The 23,938-nt window shown below is 37.0% G+C and overlaps 1 protein-coding gene across 1 annotated transcript; it reads left to right on the forward strand.

The window, feature by feature from the left end:
• The first annotated feature begins 5,162 nt into the window (after positions 1-5,162).
• LOC132270911 (E3 ubiquitin-protein ligase SDIR1) lies at positions 5,163-23,018 on the forward strand. Its single transcript, XM_059772125.1, has 9 exons — positions 5,163-5,427; positions 15,272-15,445; positions 15,573-15,627; positions 15,729-15,781; positions 15,892-16,117; positions 16,254-16,368; positions 19,298-19,343; positions 22,098-22,223; positions 22,641-23,018. The coding sequence occupies exons 2-9, from the start codon at positions 15,368-15,370 to the stop codon at positions 22,764-22,766; spliced, it is 825 nt and encodes a 274-aa protein (XP_059628108.1). The 5' UTR covers positions 5,163-5,427; positions 15,272-15,367; the 3' UTR covers positions 22,767-23,018.
• Positions 23,019-23,938: the final 920 nt, after the last annotated feature.

Here is a 23,938-nt window from a genome sequence, read left to right on the forward strand (position 1 = left end):
TCTCCTGTCTCTCTATGGCTTATTATTTCGCTTGACATGTCAGGAATTTCCAACCGTTCAATACCTATATAAAATGTCATTAAACGTTATTGGTTTTCCAAAACATAAATTACCACCCATTCACTAAATAATTTAGAACTTTGAGTTGTGGTTATGATCACCTCAGTATGTACTAAATCTAGGGACTCGTTGAAACTTATTAACACGAGGCCTTACAAGCTGCCCGTCTTCAGCCAGGAAGAAAAAACTGTCTTCACAGGGTTATGGTATCTAAGAAGACGAGGGTTGTCCAGTTATAGAGTTCTGTATTTATATTTTCATGATCGGTTCATCATAATGCAATCTAGGTGATGAATTTTTTTTTTTTTTTTTTAGGTGTGGGAATTGGAAAAAGTAGTTGAATTATATTTGGGGGGAAGCTTTTTCCTATATTGGGTGGTGAAAGTTAGCTAATCCTGGATTGGGAGCAGCAAAGTTTGTGATTTGGAATGGTAGAATAGAATGGGCAGATCAACTGGGATTGATAAAGAAAGGGATTAAATACAAAAACCAGAGGATTGCTTAGCAGATATAATTATGAGGTTGTTTATTGAGGACAGAATGTAGTAGGTCTTGAAGAACAGTTTATTGCCCTTGCACTAGAAGAGCAAATAAGTCAACGAGGGATGGTAGTGCTGTGTTTGATGGTAGTGCTGAGTTTGATACAGAGCACTTAGAAGAGGATTTGACATAGGAATCTGAATTGTGTAGTAGCATATTGTCAGGGTTACTCTTCATTAGAAATAGACATCAATTTGCAGTTTTGTGGATAAGGTCTCCATCTGTGTGCTCTTTCTGGAACATGACATGATTATTTTATGATCAACCATGTTGTAGATTATTATTTTTGGTGACATGGTGGTGTCATTTACTCTTTAAATAATCCCTTGAGCTGAGCTGTTTTCCATGCTTAGATAACACGGCCAACTAATATCATCTTCAGCGCCTTTTTTTGCCGTATATATATGTAATCCTCTTCGGTTTGGCAAAAGATATGGCAAGTAAGAAAGCATGAACCTGAAAAAAGGCACATGCAGGGTGTACTACTGGCATTTGGTATGTCATTTCTTAGGTGCCAACCTCTTGGAATACTTTAAATTTGAATTTCAGGTAGAATATGGTAAATGAGGATTTTCAATGGGATTACAAGATCTCTGGCTTGCATTTGGTAAATATTGGATTTAGAAATTTTGTATTTTGATTGGGTTGCATAAAAAGCAACTTACAGACTTATAGAGTATTCATGATCCTTGGAGTTGAATACATTTGTTAAATGAAAACCGAGTTTGAAGTTCATGGATCAGCATCTTTTTTGGTATGTATGCATCTATATTAGGAGCGATTATCAAGGGGTGAAGCCCCCGGTTAATAGAAGTTGAGATTAGCCGTTCTCATCGAATCACCTAATTCAATTTGCTTGTCTGTTGAAAGCTGGAGTAGCGTCAAAATCTACTTGCTTGAAGCTTAATAGAACAACTGGCAATATATAATAAAACTCCCCTTTCAAGGCATCTTATTGTTTATACGTGTGTGAGCAAATGCACTATGTAATTAACTAATTGCTAAGATATTGTCTCTCCCTTCATTTCTGTGGAAAAGATTCTGCACTTTAGACAGTAAATCATGGATAAGCTGACAGTGAAGATGAAGCATGTGGCATCATATTCTCTTTTATGATTTACTAATTGGAGTACTAGGGTTTTTGGAATCTTTATCGTGTCACCTAGTATTACTTCCTTAAGTAATGGCATTTTTGTCTCAAATTCCCTGTTTTGGAATTTTGTTAGTATTGTCTCAAATTCCCTGTTTTGGAATTTTGTTAGTATTCTCCTTTCTGATATCTATCCGAAACTTTGACTATAAATTTGTTTTTGAGAATCTATTTTTAGTGTAATCTTTGGTCCGGTATTGATTAGAGGTGATTAGCAGAGAGCTGTAGGGCCTCGGATTTCAAGTATAATACTAATGTATTATTAGATGCTGTAGATCTAAAAATAGTAAAATCTTCACAAGCTTGAAAACACGATGTCATGTCTTTAGGCTTTGTTTGGATGGATGGAATTAGGAGAAAAAAAAAAAAAAAGAGAGAAAAGAAATGATTTGGATTTGGAATTGTGGGGAAGGATTTGTACAACTGTGGCATCTTTTAGTAGAAAATTTTAGAATATTAGAGAGTTTGTAAAAGTTGGTTGATTGGAGAAAACATCTTCTAAAACGAAGATTGCATTAGTAGAGTTTTGTATTGTTGTTAAATTTCTAGAATCATCACATGTCTGGCTCTATATATGTGGACCTCCAATATTAAGTGATTTGAATGAGTGACCAACACTATAATATGAAACAATTGTTTTAGTTGTAGTAAATATGTTATTTTTAATTGCTAAGAATTTGAGTGATTAATTATTCTTAGTATTGTTGAGAACGGTAATTTATTTTTTCTTATGGACAGTGTTTTATGTATTTCAATTATTATTATTTTTTTAAAAAAATTGACGAAAAAAAAAATTGATGTACTCTGTCGTTTATTTGGTTTTTAACTCCGGCAGTGGGTCTGATATAATTTTTACAAACTTACTTGATGTAACATGCCGTTGGAGATAAAACTTGATATAACAGACAACTTGATGTAACATACAGTTGGCGATAAAAAAAAATTTACACATTTGGCGGACCTAATTTTCTCAAGGGAAAATGAAAGAACTTCCTTAATACTATCCTTTCATCAAAGTGAGATTCTTGTCTATTTCCTATCGAAGAGAAAACGACAGTCATAGAGGATTCAGAATTGTGTAATCTACCCGTTGTTCTATCTCCCATTCAACACTATATAGCATGCAGCCAATAATGGAGACAGATATATATAACGTGTGCAGTGAGGGATCTTTATATTCTATTATAGGTAGCGGGTCTTTAATTTTACAATTGAAAAGTAAGAAATAGAAAAACAAATGATTATACTTACCAAAATTACCCTTGTGATTTTAAATACTAAAAATAAAATAAAATAAAATTGAGTTACTCCCAATAAAATAAAATTGTGTTACTTCCCTTACTCAATTGTGTTTCAAATTTCAGTATTTTTATATAACAAACAATCTTAATAAATTCGGTACTTAAAAATATAAAAGTAAAATATTATTAAACGAGTTTTCAAATTAATACATTCAGAATTTTAAATGCTAAAATTCAGTATTTAAGATTTTCTATGCATAATTTTCAATTTTATCAAATAGCACATATACAAATTACCAATCGATAAGAATATAATAAAAAGTTAAAATATACTGTCGCAACTTTTACGAGAAAGTGTTTCAAGGGAAGGCAAAAGGTCCCTAATCGAGCCGAGGATGACGAGTTGCTTAGGGACATGGAACACCAACAGAATCTTGTCTTTTGAACTGAGCTGGCTACAACTTGCTTGACTGGCGTGGTGCACTGGAGGCTCTTTCTAAGAATAACAATGATTAGCAAACCCTATTCTTGAGGGAGAGCATTCGAGACCGATCTGAAAGCCAAGACTGGGGTAAAGCAAGTGCTCCATGGAACGGCCAGGCTTCGAAGAGAGTTCGGGCATTCCGGTGGGAAACATTTTGAAGAAAATTAACAACTTGTAGAAAAGTTATTTTCTTCAAAAATTTTAGGTTTCTTCTAACCAAATTCTTAATTTTTTTTTTTTTTTTTTAATTTTCATTTTATTTTCCTTTCATGCTACTTTCATCTAACCAAACACACTGTTTATTTTATTTTATTTGCAACTCCAATTGATATGATTGGGTTATCATGCATAATTTGTTATATGCCATAAATATATTTGTGCACATATTATTGTTTATTGGGTTCATTTCACTGACACCTCTTTTGATTTGGCTAAATATTACATGAAAATAATTTTTAAAAATTACTATCATTTAGGTTCGATTTTACTTTTTCGTCATTGACACAGTTAAAAACGTTTGAAAAAATAATTTTACCATCATTTTTAAAATTCATTTTAATCTAAAATATCAACAAACATAAAAAGACAAAATCGCCCCATTAATTTCTCATCCTCATAATATATATATATATATAAAGCTAACATATAAATCGCCCCATTAATTTCCCCATTAAACGCAATCTTTTTATTGCTGAAATTTTCTCATAAATAAATTTTCTTTTAACAAGTTGACTCATATCTTGAGCAGATAACCCGTAAGCAAGGAAGGAGCCACTTTATACTTTATAGTCAGTGGGGAATTGCTCCCGAGTTTTAATTTTTTTTTTTACTATTATATATCACTAATTTTTTTTTTTAATTATATATCTATAGAATTTTCACTTTATCACCCTTAGCGGAGAGAGAGAGAGAAAAAAAAAAAAAAAAAAAAAAAAACTAAATTCACTTCTGCCCCATTCCCACAACTTTCTGAATCCTGAGTAAGATAAGTATGAAGATAAAAATAATGTTAAATTAGTAATTTTTTTTTCGAGTAATAATTTCATTCATTAAGAGAATTTAAATATAAAATATAATATGAAAATTTTTTTTTAACAAAAAAATAAAAAGAAACGAAAAATTGGAAATTGATAAATATAACCAAAGAGTCCATAGAGTATTAATTTTTCTTTAATAAACTGAAAACAAAAGCCAAACCTATTACCACAATACCCACAAAAAGGAGGAGGAGAAAAAGTAGTTATTTTGACAAATAAAAAAACAACTATCAAATGAAATTTAGAACTCCATTCCATCCAATACAATAAATTATAAAAAAGAACTAACACTTGTTAATTCGTGGCGAGGGATGTCAAATCATTTGAGAGGATTGACTTCAACTAATATTTGTTAAACAAGATTAATTATGTGAGAGAAAGAGATCTGAAGTGGATTAGGTATGTGACACTTAGTTAATAATTAAATTAAACATTTATTGATAATTTGATAGTATAGTATATATATATAGATATAATTAATTACCTTAAAGAAATGCTAACGGTCACTTTACAGTTTCATTCCCACGTCATTTTCATCCGATTCACGTTGCATTCCGTAGTTCGTATCAAACGTACCCGAATACCACTAGCATTTAGAATACGACGTCGTGAGAACGTATCGCTAAAATTTTATATTACTGACTCCGTGACGTCGTTGACAAGAGATTCAATAGCAGTAACCGAAGTGAATAGAATCCACGATTTCGGACGTAGAATTCAGGCGGAAAGCGTTGGCTTTTGGTTAGAAAGCCGGGAGCCAACGCGTCCGACTCATTTCTCTCTCTAAACTCGTCCTCCGCTCTCTCTCTCTCTCTAAATTCGATTCGAAAGGATCGAATTTGTACACATATGATTATGACGATATATTTGCTATTATCCTGAATTAACTTCAATCCATTGTGTCGATTCGATTATGTAAGTCTATCATTTCCTCTCTTTTCTGATTATATAATATCTCTGTATCTTTATAGGAGTAATTAATTACATTTTCTATTGTTGTGATTTTGAATTAGGGTTTTGCTTGATCGATTTTGACCAATAATAGAGCAGACTCGGTTTTGTATAGTGTTGATTTATTTGTTTGATCATCAACTGTTGTGGTGCCTTAATGAATTAATCAGGGAGACATTTTAATTGGGTTTGTGCTTCAAATGCTATTAAAAAACATAACGGAATTATTCAATTTCAATGGGATACTCAAATGAGCCTAAATGTTTTCTTTATGAATCATACTCCTTGGTCATTTTGTGGCTATCAATGTATCTTAAGAATATCTCTGTATCTTTATAGGAGTAATGAATTGCATTTTTGAAAGAAAGGTCCACTGGTTTTTCACTGATGCCAACTTTTAATCAGAATTGTATATATTATGAATGTAAAGACGTTGTCTTTTTCCACTCTCTTTATCCTTTTGTAATTGTTAAGAGAATTCTTCACTAGGACTGGCGGACACTTCAGAATGTGAGAACTATGTCTGACCATCTTCACTAGGACTGGCGGACACTTCAGAATGTGAGAACTATGTCTGACCATCACCGTGTGTGGTATGTGTATCATTTGCATGTTTGGCAGGCCTGGGACTGGCCGACATAGGAAGAGAGGAACACATTCCTTGTTCACAAGAATTTTCATTAGGAAACCTTAAATGTTTTTCAATTGTATGGATACATTAAAATGAGTGGGTAACAAGTCATGTTGTTTTAACTGGTTCTTCTTTGAATGACTTTTGAACGTAAAGGCCCCTTGTTTATTATTTTATTAGATAGTTTAGTTATGCTGATGAAGGTTTGGTGGCCAATTTAAATAGTGATGGGTTTTTGGATATACCAATGCACCAGTGGTGTAGATATCTTGGAGCTCCAGAGCAGGACTACTTTTGTTCTCAAACCCTTGAGGCAAGGTTTCCTCAGACTTTATGCTGGTGCATTTGCACGTGACAAGTGCATTCACGAAGAGGCAAGATAGTATGATGATTGAACATGCATATCTATGATTCTTTGTATCTGGTACAAAGGCTGGTAATGACATTAACAAGTGGTTTGTGATAGTGAGAACAGACTTAGTGGATTATAATTTAATTGATAGAGAATGGAGGTTAAATGTAATCGCTAACTACACTTGGAATTATAGCTTTTAGTCTGATTTAAAATGACCGTTCAGTCGATGAAGGAAAATTAATTTTCCTTTGTGAAAATTTGTAGAGGAAGGGAGTGGGGTGGGTTTCTCTTAGTAGGTGTCATGTTCCTCCTTTTTGCAATCTGGAGGATTCCACCCATTATGCCACCTGGCTACCAGAGTGTTCATGATCTATTACTTGCATCCTTATGTTTTCGGCATGCTTATGCGTGTGATTTCTGGGCTTATCACCTTCCTTATTTCAGGTGTATTTTCAGTTGTATTAGTTCTGTATCTCTTGTATATATATTTCTCACTTACACCCTTAAGCCTACAGTGGCTTATATAAAGGAAAACAAACTACCCTAATTATACAAGGTTACCTAATTACACAATGATCCTAACAACTATGGGTAATTACATAATGACCCAACATAAATATATATATACATAAATATTCTAACACTCCCCCTCAAGCTGGAGAATATATATCAAATAATCCCAGCTTGGAACAGATAGTCCTTAACCGGTTATGACCCAATGCTTTGGTAAACATATCAGCTAGTTGATCTTCAGACTTCACAGATGGAGTAGAAATGCTCCCACTTAATATTCTTTTCTGAATGAAGTGACAATCAATCTCAATATGTTTGGTCCTCTCATGAAACATAGGATTCGATGCAATGTGAACAGCTGCTTGATTATCACAGAACAATGGAGTAGGAGCTTCAACTGTTAACCCAAGTTCTTTTAGAAAATGTTGTATCCATGTCATCTCACTAGTGGTATGGGCCATTGCCCTGTACTCAGCTTCGACACTAGATCAAGCTACCACCGTTTGCTTTTTACTTTTCTATGTAACAAGATTTTCTCCTACAAATGTGCAGTAGCTTGTAGTAGATCTCCTATCTGAAGGAGAACCAGTCTAGTCAGCATCTGTAAAATCTTCCACCTTGAGATGGCCATTTGATTTATATAGTAACCCAAAACCTGGAACTTGCTTGAGATATCGGATAATCCGAAGAACAACAATCCAATGTGGCATTTTAGGACCTCCCATGAACTGACTTACAACACTAACTGCATATGAAATATCAGGTCGAGTAATAGTGAGATAAATTAATTTCCCAACAAGGCGACAAAATCTGCCCGGGTCATTAAATAGATCACCCTCATCAGACACAAGTTTTGTATTGGAATCCATAGGAGCATCAACTGGACGACCACCTAACATACCCGTGTCTTCTAGCAAGTCCAACACATATTTGCGTGAGATAAACTTATACCCTTCTTAGATCTAGCAACTTCAATACCTAAGAAGTACATAAGTTTACCCAGGTCTTTAGTGTGGAATCGATTTTGCAGAAACAATTTCAACTTAGCAATGCCTTCAGAATCATCACCTGTGATCACAATATCATCTACATATACCACAAGAAAAATGAAGCCAGCTTTAGTGCGCAGGTGAAATACTGAATGATTGGTCTGGCATCTGTTAAGGCCAAATTCTAATGCCGTCTCAGAGAATTTTCCAAACCAAGCTCGTGGAAATTGTTTCAATCCATACAGGGTCTTTTTAAGGCGATAAACAGTGTGATGATACTCCCCCTGAGCAACAAAACCAAGTCACCATGTAAGAAGGCATTTTTGACATCCAATTGAAACAACGGCCAGTTACAATTGGGAGCAATGGAAATAAGTATCCGAATAGAAGAATTCTTAGCAACAGGGGAAAAAGTCTCATCATAATCAACACCATAAGTCTGAGTGTACCCCTTTGCCACTAGACGAGTCTTCAACCGCTCAATAGACCCATGGTGAAGGTATTTAACTGTATAGACCCACTTACAACCAACCGTTTTGGAGCCCGGAGGTAAAGGAACAAGATCCCATGTTCGATTACGGTGAAGGGCATCCATTTCATCTACTATGGCCTGTCGCCAACCCGAATCAGAGAGAGCATCCTGCAAAGTCTTGGGAACAAAAGTAGCAGACACTCTGGATAAAAAACAAGATAAAGAGGATGAAATATGACGGTAGGAGACAAAGTTAGAAATGGGATGTGCAGTAACACACGACCGAATACCTTTACGGAGAGCAATAGGCAAATCATCAGTTAAAGGCGTCGGATCCAAAGATTCTGAAGGAGATGGAGGGAGCGAAGTAGGCGGTCGAGGTCGTCGAGTATAAACCTGCAATGGGATGACAGAGCGCGGAGGTGCGGAAGCAGGAAATGGAGAGGGAACCATTGGCATAGGTGGCTCAAAAGTAATATCGAGAGGAGTAGTAGAATCAGAAAAATAAGGGAGAGACTCAGAAAATGTGACATCAGCACTAGTGAAATAGCGTTGAAAATGAGGACTGTAACAACAATAGCCCTTCTGAGTGCGAGAATACCCAAGAAAAACACACTTAGTGGCACGAGGGTCGAGTTTATCAAGATCGGGTCCAAGGTTATGGACATAACACACATCCAAAGACACGCGGAGTAAGATTAAATGAAGCTGAGTCGGAAAATAGAACAGAATGAGGAGATTTACCGTTTAACACTGACGAGGGCATCCGATTAATAAGATGACATGCTGTAAGAACAGCATCACTCCAAAATTGTTTAGGAACATGCATATGAAATAAAAGGGCACGACAGACTTCTAGGAGATGACGATTTTTACGTTCAGCTACTCCGTTTTGTTACGGAGTATAAGTACAAGATGATTGATGAATGATGCCTTTAGCATGAAAATAAGTTTCAAAAGGATCCGAGAAATATTCTTTGGCATTGTCAGAACGTAAAACTTTTATGGAACACCCAAATTGAGTTTTTATTTCTTTGCGAAATATTTGGAAAATAGAGAATAACTCAGAACGATTATTCATTAAAAACAACGAAGTCATCCGACAATGATCATCCACAAAAGTCACAAAATAACGAAATCCATTAATAGAAATATGTTTTATTGGTCCCCATACATCTGAATGAACTAACTGAAAAGGACTAGCAACACGATTATTATGTCTCGGTTTGAAAGATACACGACAATGCTTACTAAGTTGACATGTTTCACAAGACATGGACTCAATACGACTAAAACCGGGGACTTGACGCTGCAAAACTAATAATGATGGGTGGCCGAGACGTCAGTGCCACTGGAAAGAAGATAAAGATGATTGAAGAGCCGTGGGAAATGGTGCAAGATCGAAGTAATACAAGCCACCTACTTCATGTCCCGTACTAATCCTCTTCTTCGTCTTGAGATCCTGAAAAAGACAACATGTGGGATAAAATGTAACGGAACAGTTAAGAGATTTAGTAATCTTACTAATGGACAACAAATTAAAAGGGAATTGAGGAACATATAACACAGAGGAGAGGGACATAGAGGAGGTAAGATGAATAATTCCCAAACCCAAAACTTTAGTTGATGATCCATTAGCAAGAGTAACACTTTGAGAGGAAGAAACAGACTGAAAATAAGATAAGAGATGAGAACTACCAGTCATGTGATCGGATTCTGTCGCTTGCCCAATCAGGTAGTGCTGAACTGGCAGCCATGGAGAAGATAACAAAAAAAAACGAAATTGGGAAAAAAATTGTAGAATCGGCAGTCGGGCCGGATCTGGGTAATTTGGCCGGACCTGGGTAATCGGGGTTACTAGTGATCTATTGGGTGTTTCTTGCAAGGACAACCGTGATCAGGCCTTAGCAATCCTTCAGGCCACGGCAGAGGGGAGAGAAGGGGAGATGATTCAATTTTCCAGAAGAAGAAGTAGGAAGATGAAAAACCTTACTCCGGGGAAAGGGGAAAGGGAGTTAAGGAATTTGTGTTGTGATGTGAATTATGACAGGTTGATTGGAGGGGTGAAGGAGAGGGGTAATGCTAAGGGTGGAGGGAGGGGTAAGGGGGGGATTATTTCCTCATGAAGTTGCGAATTTTATCGTGGAATGTCCGATGTCTAAATGACCCGGGCAAGCGAAGGGTGGTGAAGATGGCGGTGAGGAAATGGGGGGTGCATTTGGTGTGTCTTCAAGAAACTAAGGTTGATTCTATGTCTGAACGAGTGGTGAAAAGTTTGTGGGGTAACCGTTTTGTCGAGTGGGAGGCGCTGGATGCTGTACAGACTTCAGGAGGCGTTCTTATTATGTGGGATAGGAGATGGTTGGCCAAGGTGGATGTTTGTAGAGGAGGGAGTTTTTCTCTGTCTTGTGCGTTTGTGTTGGAGGAAGATGGCTTCTCTTGGGGTTTCTCTGGGGTGTATGGGTCGGTTGACGATGGTGCAAGGGATGGTTTGTGGGAGGAGTTGAGTGGGGTGAAGGGGAAGTGGTCTCTTCCTTGGCGTGTGGCAGGAGATTTTAATGTGGTTAGATCCCCGGCAGAAAGGTCTACAGATGGTCCGTGGACTCAGGCCATGATGCACTTTTCTGATTTTATTGATGGTCACCAGCTTATCGATTTTCCTCTTGAGGGAGTTTCTTTCACTTGGTCCAGTGGAAGGGAAGCTCCAACCTTTTCTCGCATTGATAGATTTTTGGTTTCTGGTGAATGGGAGGAGAAGTTCCCGGATGTTATTCAGGCTGCTTTGGCTAGGGTGACGTCGGACCACATTCCCTTAGTTCTGGATTGTGGAGGTTTGAGATCTCGCAGCACTCCTTTCAGATTCGAGAACATGTGGCTTCGTGCAGATAATTTCCAGGGTCTTGTGCATACTTGGTGGGAGGAGAATCTGGTGGTGGGTACGTCGAGCCATGTTCTTGCAGGAAAGCTTCGATTCCTGAAAAATAATGTCAAAACGTGGAATAAGGAGGTGTTCGGGAGTTTGGTGTGGAGGAAGAACAGGGCTTTGGCTGATATTGCTGAGATTGATAGGTTAGAAGGGGAGGGTGGTATTTCTGAATCTCAACGCAGTAGGAGAGCAGCTTGTCAGGCAGAATGTGTGGAGATTGCTCTTTTGGAGGAAATCTCGTGGCGTCAGAAATCTAGGGTATTGTGGCTCAAAGAAGGAGACCGTAATACGAAGTTTTTCCATAGAACTGCCAATGCTCATAGGAGTAGTAATCATATTGGGCGGATGTGTGTGGATGGGGCGGTTTTGACTTCGGAGGAGGAGGTGCGAAGTGGTATTGTCTCTTTTTACCGAAGGCTGTATTCAGAGCCTCTTCGTTGGAGACCACGTATTGATGGTCTTCACTTTGATTCTATTTCTGTCTTGGAAAGGGATGGGTTGGAAAGTCCCTTTTCGGAGGAGGAGGTGTTGAAGGCGCTGAAGAGTTGCAATGGTGATAAGTCCCCAGGTCCTGATGGTTTCACGATGAGATTTTTGTTGGAAAGTTGGGAGGTTGTTCGGTATGAGATTATGGTCACCTTTCATGAGTTTCATTCCATGGGGCGGTTTGAGAAATCGCTTAACGCATCTTTTATTGCCCTTATTCCTAAGAAGGGTGGTGCTTCTAATATTAAGGATTTTAGACCTATTAGTCTGATTGGGTGTATCTACAAGCTCATCGCAAAAGTCCTTGCCTTCACATTGAGGGTGGTTCTTGATGGAGTTATTTCTGAGTCTCAGAATGCTTTCATTGGGGGTAGACAGATCCTGGACTCCGTCCTTATTGCCAGTGAATGTGTGGATTCTAGACTTTGTAGTGGGACTCCGTGTGTTCTTTGCAAGCTGGATATCGAGAAAACCTATGACCATGTCTGCTGGAATTTCCTGTTCTATTTGTTGGAGAGGATGGGCTTTGGTGAGAAATTGAGAAAATGGATTATTTCATGTGTTTCCACTGTTAGGTTTTCAGTGTTGGTGAATGGGTCTCCTTCGGGATTCTTTGGTAGTTCTCGTGGGTTGAGGCAGGGTGACCCTCTTTCCCCTTTCCTTTTTATTATTGTTATGGAAGCTCTTAGTAGGTTGATGAGAAGGGCGGTGGATTTGGGTTTTATTAAGGGTTTCAAGATTGGCCCTGTCTCAGCTCAGCAGATGGAGATCTCTCATTTACTTTTTGCGGATGACACAATCGTTTTTTGTGAGGCAGAGGTGTCCCAGTTAAGGTATCTAAGATGTGTTTTGGTTTGCTTTCAGGCAGTTTCTGGCTTGAAAGTTAACGTGGGAAAGAGCGTAATCGTTCTTGTGGGGGAGGTTCAGGAGGTGGACACTCTGGCTGCTGTTTTAGGGTGTGGGACGCAAAGTTTTCCTATCTCGTATTTGGGTTTGCCGCTAGGGGACTCGGCCAGGAGGGTGGGAAGTTGGAACCCGGTGATTGAGCGGGTTGAGAGAAGATTAGCTGGATGGAAAAAGCAATATCTGTCAATGGGTGGTAAAGTTACGCTTGTGAAGAGTACTTTGTCAAGTCTCCCAACGTACTTTCTTTCGCTTTTTCGGATTCCAGTCTCTATTGTTGGAAGAATTGAGAGGCTTCAACGGAATTTCCTTTGGGGTGGTCGTGGAGAGGAGTTCAAGTATCATCTTGTCAAATGGGAGCAGGTTTGCAGGCCAATTCAGTTGGGAGGGCTTGGTATTAGAAGATTGGTCCCGTTCAATAGTACTCTTCTCGGCAAGTGGCTTTGGAGATTTGGAAGTGAAAGACACAGAGTATGGAGAAGGGTTATTTCGTGTCGTTTTGGGGAGGAGAGAGGAGGATGGTCAGTTAGACCAGTCAGGCTTGCTAGTGGAGTGGGGGTGTGAAGGGCCATTGGAAAGGGGTGGGATGCTTTTTCCAAACATATTAGATTCAGAGTTCGGTATGGAAGAAATATTCGATTTTGGGAGGATTCATGGTGCGAGGATAGGCCATTGGCTCTTTTGTTCCCCAGTCTCTTCAGGATTGCTGTTGACAAACATGCTATGGTTGCTGACTGCTATCACCTTGATAGCGGAAGGCTATTTTGGGATGTGCGCTTTCGGCGAGCCTTTCAGGATTGGGAGTTGGATGATGTCACTGGGTTTTTAGCTCTCCTTTACAGACAGGAGGTGGAGGGTTCTGGTGCAGATTCCTTGATTTGGGTGCCTTCTTCTCAGCGGATGTTCCAGGTTCAGTCCTTCTTTATGTGTCTATCTGGTTTTCATGGTACCACATTCCCATGGAAGACGGTGTGGATGTCTAAGGCGCCTCTTAGGGTAGCCTTTATTGTGTGGACTGCAGCTTGGAGTAAGATTTTGACTTTGGACAACTTGACGAAGCGAAGGCATATAATTGTGAATCGGTGTTGTCTTTGCAAGAGCAATGGGGAGTCAGTGGACCATCTTCTGCTGCATTGCCCTGTGACTCATGATTGTTGGAGTTTGATTTTTGGATTGTTTGGAATTCATTGGGTCATGCCTCGGACCTCTTGGGAGTTGTTGGATATTTGGACGGGCCAATGGGTGGGGGCTCAGGCGAGAGTCTTCTGGAGGGTGACCCCTTTTTGCATTTGGTGGAGCCTTTGGAAAGAGCGGAATTGTAGATCTTTTGATGGGAAGGAGTCCTCTATTGGGATGTTGAAATTTTCTATTATTTGTACCCTTTTTTGTTAGGGTCAGGGGAGAGATTACTCCTCTCTTGAGGAGATTGTTGTTTTCATGGGCTCTTTGAGTTCATAGATTTCGGTTTGTCTTTGTATAGTTTGGGACGCGTTCCCCTTTTGATCGCTCTTTAATACATTTTACTTATCAAAAAAAAAAAAAAAATCGGGCCGGACCTGGGTGAACAGTGCTGGATCAAAACCGGGTCTCTGTTATCCTGGTTTTAGTAAACCAGGGTTGGAATAGCATAACCCCGCAGCCAAACACGGCTGTTCTTCTTCACCCACTGACAGACGCCGGCAAGCACGCAGCAGCGATGGCGAGAATCAGCGACACCACCTCTGCAACTTCCGACTAAGAGAAAAGACGAATTGATGAAGCCTCACCTCTGCAAATAATGGCGGTGGATGTCGGCGAGCTTGCTGACGACCGAAGCCGAAACAACACGAGTGGCCAACGGGGCTTCAGATCTGACGACGACGACGACGAATGATGCTCTCAACCTGCCGGCAAACAGAACTTCCGGTGAAGACACCAACAACACACTCGCGATTCCGATCGCGATTCCAATCTCATACAAGGACAACACAATTGTCGTTTCCCACACCCATGAATTCATATAGCTCTGATACCATGTTCTAATTCATATGAGAGAGAGAGAGAGAGAGAGAGAGAGAGAGAGAGGTTTTGTATGTCTCTTGTATATATATTTCTCACTTACACCCTTAAGCCTACAGTGGCTTATATAAAGGAAAACAAACAACCCTAATTATACAAGGTTACCTAATTACACAATGATCCTAACAACTATGGGTAATTACATAATGACCCAACATAAATATATATATACATAAACATTCTAACATGGGGCATCTAGGATTTAGCTCAAGGTGTCAATGAGGGATGTGCTCTAGAATTTTGAAGCATTCATAGGTATTCTAATTGGATTAGGTGGCAGTTGCATGCTATTTTTTTTGCCTCGTTCTTTCTGAGAAGCATTTGTAATCCAAAATGGGGAGTCAACATGTGCTAAACTGTTAATATAATCTACCATTTCAGTTATTAGATTCTAATAAATATTTATAAGCATATGTGCCATAGTTTAGACGAACTTAGATTTTCATAGTAACTTTCTTCTTTTCAAATTTTGCAGATTATTGAAGTTTATATGCAGGACTGATTTATTGCATAGCCTTCCAGCAAACTAGCGATTTCTTTTACTAGTGAAGTTTTTATTAAACTACAAAACATGAGTTTTGTTTTCCGAGGGACGAGACCAGATGTAGAAACTGGATTTTCAGGATTTATTCCTCAAAGGCGTGCAGTGGTATATCCCCAGTTCTTAGCAAAATCTACCCTATGTTTAAGATGGTACTCATTGCTTGACTGTCTATATGTATAGTTTGTCTACTGATCTTACGAAACATATATACTGTTTTGTTGGTGTCCATCAGCGCGTTCATGCAGCTCGACCAGTTAATACCAACTCACTTGCTTTTCTTGTCACAGGTACCCTAATATTGTTTACTTTGGTTTTACCACTAATTTTCTAAATTATTATTATTTTTTGGTAATTTTCAATATACAAAACTTTGTTTTTTATGCAACAGTTCTCTTGCTGTTCATGATTCTAAACTCACAGCAGATGTCACCTAATTTTCTGGTATTTCCTTTACTGATTAAGAAATTGGGGCATATTTTCTGTGCTTAACAGCACTGAAGCTTAATCTGCTGTGCAAGCATTTAAAGCTTTCATGTAACAAATGTTTGCAGCTCTGGCTTGTGTTTGGTATCTTTTTGATGGCAACTAGCCTTAGAATGTATGCAACTTGTCAGCAACTTCAAGCTCAGGCCCAAGCTCATGCTGCGGCCAGTGGACTTCTTGGTCATACTGAATTGTGGTTGAATATGCCGCCACCAACAGCGGTTGCAACAAGAGGGCGACTACAAGGTCTCAGACTTCAGCTTGCACTTCTTGACAGGGAATTTGATGACCTAGGTATGCTGAATAATAGTCTTGTGCCCTAAACTACAGACCATCAGTTTCACTGCTTGAATTTCAATGAATTGCATCAAAACATTTACAGATTATTTGGCAGGGAGGTTGTTGATATAGATTTTCTTTTTACATGCAGATTATGAAACTTTGAGGGCACTGGATTCTGAGAATGTTCCTACAGTTCCATCAATGAGTGAGGAAGAGATAAACGCACTTCCTGTTCATAAGTACAAAGTTGTTGGCCCTCAAAGGTTAGTTATCAGGTTTTATATAATAATTAGGGTTATAATCACAAAACCCCCTGGTACTATAAAAAAATAAGCATAAAGACCCCAACAAAATTATAAAACCCCTAGAACAAAAGTAATAAAGTTACCCCTATTTCCGTTACTCCGTTGTTAGATAATAACAGGAAAAGAGCACATGATTGTAACGTGCTTTTACTTACTCTCATTATGCCGAAAATACCCATCAATCTTCCCTCTCTTACAGACCAAACCTGGGATTTTTCTCTCATACAAAGACGCAGCCCGGGATGAGCAATCCTAAGACTCAGATCGAGACAATTCAACAACCTCTGATCACTCATCAATGGTCATCATCCTCCTGTTCTGCAGCTATGCGACGCGATAGCTGCTTTCTTATTCTAATTATGTGCAGTGTACAAACAACGTATATTCAGTTCATCCATTTCTTTTTCCCTCAATTTCTCCGTGCATCCGTTGTTTGAGATTTGATATCAGATTCTAATTTCTAACTTCAGATTTTCAATTTTTTAGTGTGCCCAAAACCTAAAGGAACATGAGAGAGAGAGAGAGAGAGATTCACGGGTCCAAACCCTAACCAACCTCTTGCATCTGAACACCAATATGGCGATCCCAAAGGCACCATTTTCAACTCCACCCTGACTCTCAATCCATTTTGATCACTTCGAAGCACAATAGTGCTGTTATGCTCCTATAACCATTTCCCTATTTTTGTCCTCCCATTACCATCACAATATACAAGTTTCCAGTGCTTACATTATATTTATATATGTGCTAACGAATATACAAGGCTAAGACCTGAAAATAATCAATTTATCTTTTATAAGAGACCATGCATCTATATATTTATATATATACACACACACAATATTCTTGTGGATTATAGAAGAAAATTCAATTGAAAAAAAAAAATTTGAACCTTGCAAAGAGGGAGGCGTGAGACGGGTGGTAGATGGAGAGAGATAGGGAAGAGTACTTTTTTTTTTTTTACAAATAAACATTAATTAGTAAGGTCAATTTGGTCATTTCACAACTCAATTAACGGTTCAATAAGGGAATGGGGTAACATGATAAATTTTGTTAGTTCTGGGGGTTTTATGATTCTGTTTGGGGGGTTATATGCATATTTTTGATTGTACAGGGGGGTTTTAGATTCTAACCCTAATAATTATCTACTTCAAGAGTGCTTCTGTTTGCTATGGTGGTGTTGATATATGATTAAGTGTATTTCCGTGTTCTGTTCTTTTTGCTATGATTAAGGAAGACTTTTTAAGTAGGACCAGATTCCAATTTGTATGACGGAATCAAATCGATTCCTGTCTCAATTATACACTGTGTACTGTTGGAGCTTATACATTGTTGGGCTCAATTCTTAACAGCTTGCGCTATTTGGGCAATTAGTAGTCTAACATGGTATCATAGCTTTTGCCCTAGGATGTCTTGGGTTCAATCCTCCATAATATGTGCATTTGTTTTGGTCCCAATTTGTTTAGTTTGCCTCACCATGTGCAAGATGGGTATCATGTGAGGGAGGATGTTGGAGCTTATATACTGATATACATTGTTGGATTCATTCTCTAATGTCTTAAGCTTCTGAGGCAATTGTAGTCTCATTTCATATTCATATAATTAATGCAAATTACAGCTTTATATCTGGAAAACTATAATGTCAGTTTTTTTATCTTTTCCCCAATTCAGTGTCATCATTAGTCACTGTTGTCTGGTTAATTCCAGTGACAGTATAAACTTTTCTCATATGCACATTATTCACCTACCTTTGAACTCTTAAATCAATTTTTGTAATATTCATCCAATGATTTTACCCTTCTTGAATTTGTAGATTTTCAATCCTTCTTGCAAGATGATTTTGTTCTGTAAATTAAATAGTTACTGTAAATCAAACCCGTCTTATGTTTCTCTCAATCAAACCCTTATGTTTCTGGAATTATACTGTTACTCTACCTTTTATTTTCATTACTATGTTCTGTTTAATTCCAGTGGCATGGTAGACTTGTTTTCTTATAAGCATCTAAGTCACCATCCTTTTTTTTTGATAAGTGCATCTATGTCACCTACCTTTGAATTTTTAGATCAATTTTAACAAAAAATTATCCATAAATTTCTCGTATTGAAATTGGAAACTGTCAAACTGTTTCTGTAAGTAAATTATATACTGTAAATTAAATTCAATATGACATGGGAGCCTCCTGGTTTGCTTCCAATCAAAGATTTAGTTTTTCTTGCGATTTTTTAGAACGAATTAAATTATTAATCTATCTTCCTTCTGATGAAATTCTAAATCTTCATTGAAATTGTAGTGGTGATGTCAAGAGCATGTGGGGAACCAGAAAAAAGTTAAAAATATCGGTGTCATTTTGTTCACATATCTGCCCCATTCTTCATGTAATGACATCGGTTATAAAAGCATACCGTGTGTAGTGGCCTCTACCCATTTTCTATTAAATTTTGTCATTTCACTGAGTGTATGTGTTTGTGTGGGCATGAGTTAGAGAAGGACAATCAAAAAAAAAAAAAAAAAGCATTCATGCTGCATGCTGCTTATGTGGTGCTAATGTTTTTCCATACCTAGGTCAGTGTTGCCCTCAATTCTCATCCTTTGTAAAATTTACAAAATTTCTTCAAACTGGTAATGTGTTGAATAATTAAATGCAGTGTCGAGGTGTTGAAGGTTTCAGAGTAAGTGACTAAACAAAAAGTGAGGCAGAGTAATTTTCAAACCCTTGGAGAGTTTCCAATAATTTTCATTTGTTATTTAATCTTTTTTTTTTTAACTAGCTATTGGAGTGTATTAGTGTTTTTCTTTGGTTGGGTTTAGAAATGAATATACCATGCGTCTTATGAAGATTATTATTAGTTTTTCCTTTGGTATTTCTAATATTGGTTTCGTTTACAGTGGTGGCCCATCAATGCAACAGGCTTCATCTTCAGCATCAACTGAGGTATTCTTGTTTTTCTTAAATGCTTTTGGAACTAGTCTGTAATCAAATTATGTTTCAGTAAATCTACTTCAAACTATTTTTGCTCTTTACTATACACCTTGTATCATAGATGTGCACATTATTCATCATATTTTGGGTTGAATACATGATTGGTTTTTTTGGTAACTTAAAAGTTTATCCTATTTTTTGGTAATGAAGAATCAACCCACTCGCTAGCCACTATGGACTCTCGGATGGTTTGCAAACTCTGGATGTGCAATCACTTGCAAACCACACATATCATTTAAACCCGGGTGTTTTTGCACCTTGTGAGAACTGAACTCAGGATGTCCGTGTTTACGGTTCACCCCAAGAGACCCCTGGGGAAACTTGTTTATTCTTGTTTTAGATGAGAATGAATTCTTTATTGTCTAATTGATTTTTTGTGTTGTATGCTGTTCTATGACAAGTTGAAAGTCGATCTGGTCAGTCAGTACTAGAGGATCCTTCTCGTTAGGCATGTCAATGGATCCTCTCTCTCCCTTTGATAGGTAACACACACTCAAACATCTACTTTATCCCTTTTGGGAGTTGAACTCTCAAACTCTTCTTTTGGAGGCAGAGAAGATACGACTCAAACTAATGCTTCGTGGTGGATCCTCTTTTTTCTTTTTAATTACCAATTGTACAAAACCAGTTAAATCCTCCCTTTTTGTAGGTATAATTAGTTAGGTATTGCAAGTAATTTGAGTGTTTGTTATTTTGTGGAGATAGTTGGGGTTTAAATTAAAATTAGTACCTGGATTGGAGCAGGGCCGGCGAGCCTTAGGCGAGTTAAGTGGTTGTCTAAGGCCCCAGCCAATAAGAAGGCCCCATAATTTTTTATTTCTTTATATATTATAACTTTTCTAAATACAATTATAGTATTTCCTTTAATTATTAAACTTCAACGTATAGAGAAATTTGATAGTTGACCTAAAAAATTTATATTCTTTATCTTTTTTTGAGGACCCCCAAATTTTTTTTCTTTATATATTATAACTTACCTAAATATTTTATTTTCTTATATCATTAAACCTCAACAAATACAAAATTTAATAGTCTGCAAAATATTTCTATCCTTGTATTATCTTTTTTTTTTTTTTTCCTCTCTCTCATCCTCATTACATCAGCATAAATATACACACATATTAAAATTAAATATTAAATATATATTTAAGTGAAAATTGATGAAACTTTCTATATTTTTCAAAGACTCGTATTAATTTTTATTTTCTCTTTTTTCCTTAATCCTCACATATTTTTTCTCCTCTCTCATTATAAATTTTGTTTTTTCATCTTCTCCACGGTTACAATTTACAATCTCACAATCTCACTCCAGAAGAGGATTTTGAATACACTTATATTTTATTAAAGAATTTATTGGAGCATTAGACCAAATTATTCGAAATCAGTTTTTATTATTCTATAACTTAAATTAGTTTATAGTTTTATAAATTTTATTTATATTGTTAAATATGACTATTAGAAAGCACATAGCCAATTAATTAATGATGGAATTAGAGTTTGGAAATTTTTTAGTGGTAGGTTTAAAAATTACTAAACAAATAATTAGTTGGCATAAATATATGGATAGATTTAATTAAAAGACTACTGTATTTTTTTCGCCTAAGCCTCAAATTGTATTGAGCCGCCCCTGTATCGGAGTTCATTTGTGTAACTGGTTTCAATGACATTAAATTATTAGCCATGTGTTAAGGAAAGTAGTTTCAAGTCAAGAACGCAAATTATTGTGTCTGCCTAGGCTACCAGTTCCGTTTTGAAATAAGGTTTCCATTTGTTGTTTATTCTACATTACGTGGCCACTTTTCCCTTTTTCCAGTCCTTGCTGCCAATTTGGTGAGTTGATCTGCACAGTGCTAGTGTTGTATATGGTAGGCAAATTATTATATTGTATGTTCAGTTTGATTTTTAATTTTTGAGGTGGTGTTCTGTATCTGGTAGCTGTCAAAGGGCCTCTTGTTAGATTGATTTATCTTTAGATTACATGTTACTTTTGTTCAGAGATTGAATGTTGAATGAGCTCTACCTCTGATGGTTTGTGCCTATCTAGAATTAATCATTTTAAACACCAGGGACTCTTTTGAAGAATCACTGTCTTGACTAAGTAAATGATATTAGTCATATTAAATATTTTTATTACACTGTATTTAAAATGAATTATGTAAGTTTTGATAATTTGGCCTGATGGTGTTATGATTTTATTTTATTTTATTATTATTATTTTTTTTATCAAAGTCAATAATATAGTTCATTGCTGGTTATTGTTGTTGCGTGGGGTTCATTGCTTTTTGCAATGGTAAAAGCTGGCTGACAATTGTGGGAATATAGGTTCAAGTTTAAGAGCATTGTTAATGGCATTTTACTTAATTATTACTTCTGTGTCCAATCCACCCCTTCCAACATTAACAAACCAATACTGGGTAATAATATCCCTTTAAATAGTTAATTCTGCATCATAAACAAAATGAAATCTAGAGTATTGGATCATGCAGAGTTAGACCTTCTGTAATCTTACACTTGTTTAATGTTGTTTCATCAATCAAGCTTAAATGTAACAAATGGACTGAATTATTTTTCTCTCCTCATTGGCCATACATTCTTAATGTCTTAACGTATTCTTGCATAGTGCTTGGATGTGTTTTCTTTCATTTGCTTCAAGTTTATGGTTTCATCAATTGAAAATACACTAAGTTGTAATATTTTCTCAAGCAGAAAAAGCAAGACATTGCCAATTCTGTTGGGAGCAAGAAGGCCTTGGAAGATGAGTTGACTTGCAGTGTTTGCTTGGAGCAAGTTAACGTCGGAGAAGTCATTCGTAGCTTGCCATGCTTGCATCAGGTTTTTCTGTCGCTTCCTAACACCTCAAAACACATTTTGGAAAGTCAATTTCTGGACAGTGGACTGCCAGCCACACCACGTACCTTTATCATAAGCATGAATGAACTTGCTCCATCGAGTAATGTGACCCTCAAGTTGTCCAGTTATTACTAGTCTGGTCCCAAGGCAGCACATTCTTTAGATTTGTCTTGCACATAGCTGTGTGTACATACACGTACCACTCATTTCAATTTATAAGAATCTGAGGTGAACTAATACTATTTTCATACATCCACCAATTGAAAAGAATATCTCTTTTAAGGGGAAAAAAATCATTTGTCATCCTAAATAAATTGTCAAATTCAAGTATGGATTGAATGTCATGGATGTCTTTGAAGCTAGTAGCCTTATAAAGCTAAATGCGATCTTATTTTGCAGTTCCATGCAAATTGCATTGACCCGTGGCTGCGGCAGCAGGGAACATGCCCTGTCTGCAAGTTCAGAGCTGGGTCAGGATGGCACGAGAGTGGAGAAGGCAGAATGGATGCTTCTTACATGGTTTAATGACGTATGCACACTCATAGACACTGGTGTTTTAGCTTATTAATACATCCACATGTATGCATGTATATTCATGAATCATAGAGGAAGAAAATGTCGCTAGATTTGGTGTAATTACCTTAACAAAAAGCATTAGAAGAAGTTTCAGATCACTGATTCTATCAATCACTGACAGAAATTGTTTATTATGGTATTGTATGCCTAATGTGAGATGATCACACTATACATATGAAAGCTGCTGCTTCTTTCACTCAACTCATTTTAGGCAGTGGTCAAAAGACTCAAAATTGGACAAACGCATATAATGAATATATCTTTTGATCTCCGGTGGAGACTCTTCTACCATGCTCAAACGTTATAAATCTTTTGATCTCCGGTGGTGACTCTTCTGCCATGCTCACACTTCATATATCAACTTGGTTCTTTCTTGCGCTTGGCTGATTTAGGTAGTGATGTAAAATGGCCTAATTTGCATGTTCACATTAGCATATCTTGAGGGTTTGTACACTATTCTGGCTTGTTCACGCTTCATGGCTACGTTCACTCTATCAAAACTTCAGTTCTTTCCATCCGGGGAGAGTGGAGCGTAATCACTGGAGACTCGAGACTGGTGGAACGTAATCACTGAGGCAGCTGTAAGAGCCTCTTTAGATTTTTGTTCTAAAAAAATGTTACTTCAGCTTTTTCGAGAGTCATGTTAGTAGTTTTGACTCTCCAAAGATGGACACTCCGCTCTCTAATTTTTTTAAAAAACTTTTTCCTAGCGGTTTTAATTCTTAGATATTATGACATTTTATGTAATACAATTTTTATTATGCAATGATTTTTTAAGATTAGAAATGATGAAATTATTTCTCAATGACAATATTTTCCAATCAAACAATATCTTTGCAAATTATTTAATAAGTTAGGATTTATATTATAACTTACAACAATACATTATTCATTATGGATTATAAAAAATAATAATAATTAAAAATAATAGCTAAGATTGAGAAAATAGAATATGACTCAGTTCAATGGAATTTTCTTTTCAAACTTTTACATCTATATGGATTTGGAGGTAAATGGATAATGTGGGTGAAGGAATGTCTATCTTCAGTGGTGGTTTTCTGTTCTTATTAATGGCAGCCCATTTGGTCATTTTCAACCTGAGAAAGGATTGAGACAAGGTT

This window comes from Cornus florida, unplaced genomic scaffold, assembly GCF_030987335.1.
Source record: "Cornus florida cultivar Cherokee Brave unplaced genomic scaffold, ASM3098733v1 CherokeeBrave_3.0.0_Hap2_Chr08, whole genome shotgun sequence".
In the NCBI taxonomy this organism is placed as follows: domain Eukaryota; kingdom Viridiplantae; phylum Streptophyta; class Magnoliopsida; order Cornales; family Cornaceae; genus Cornus; species Cornus florida.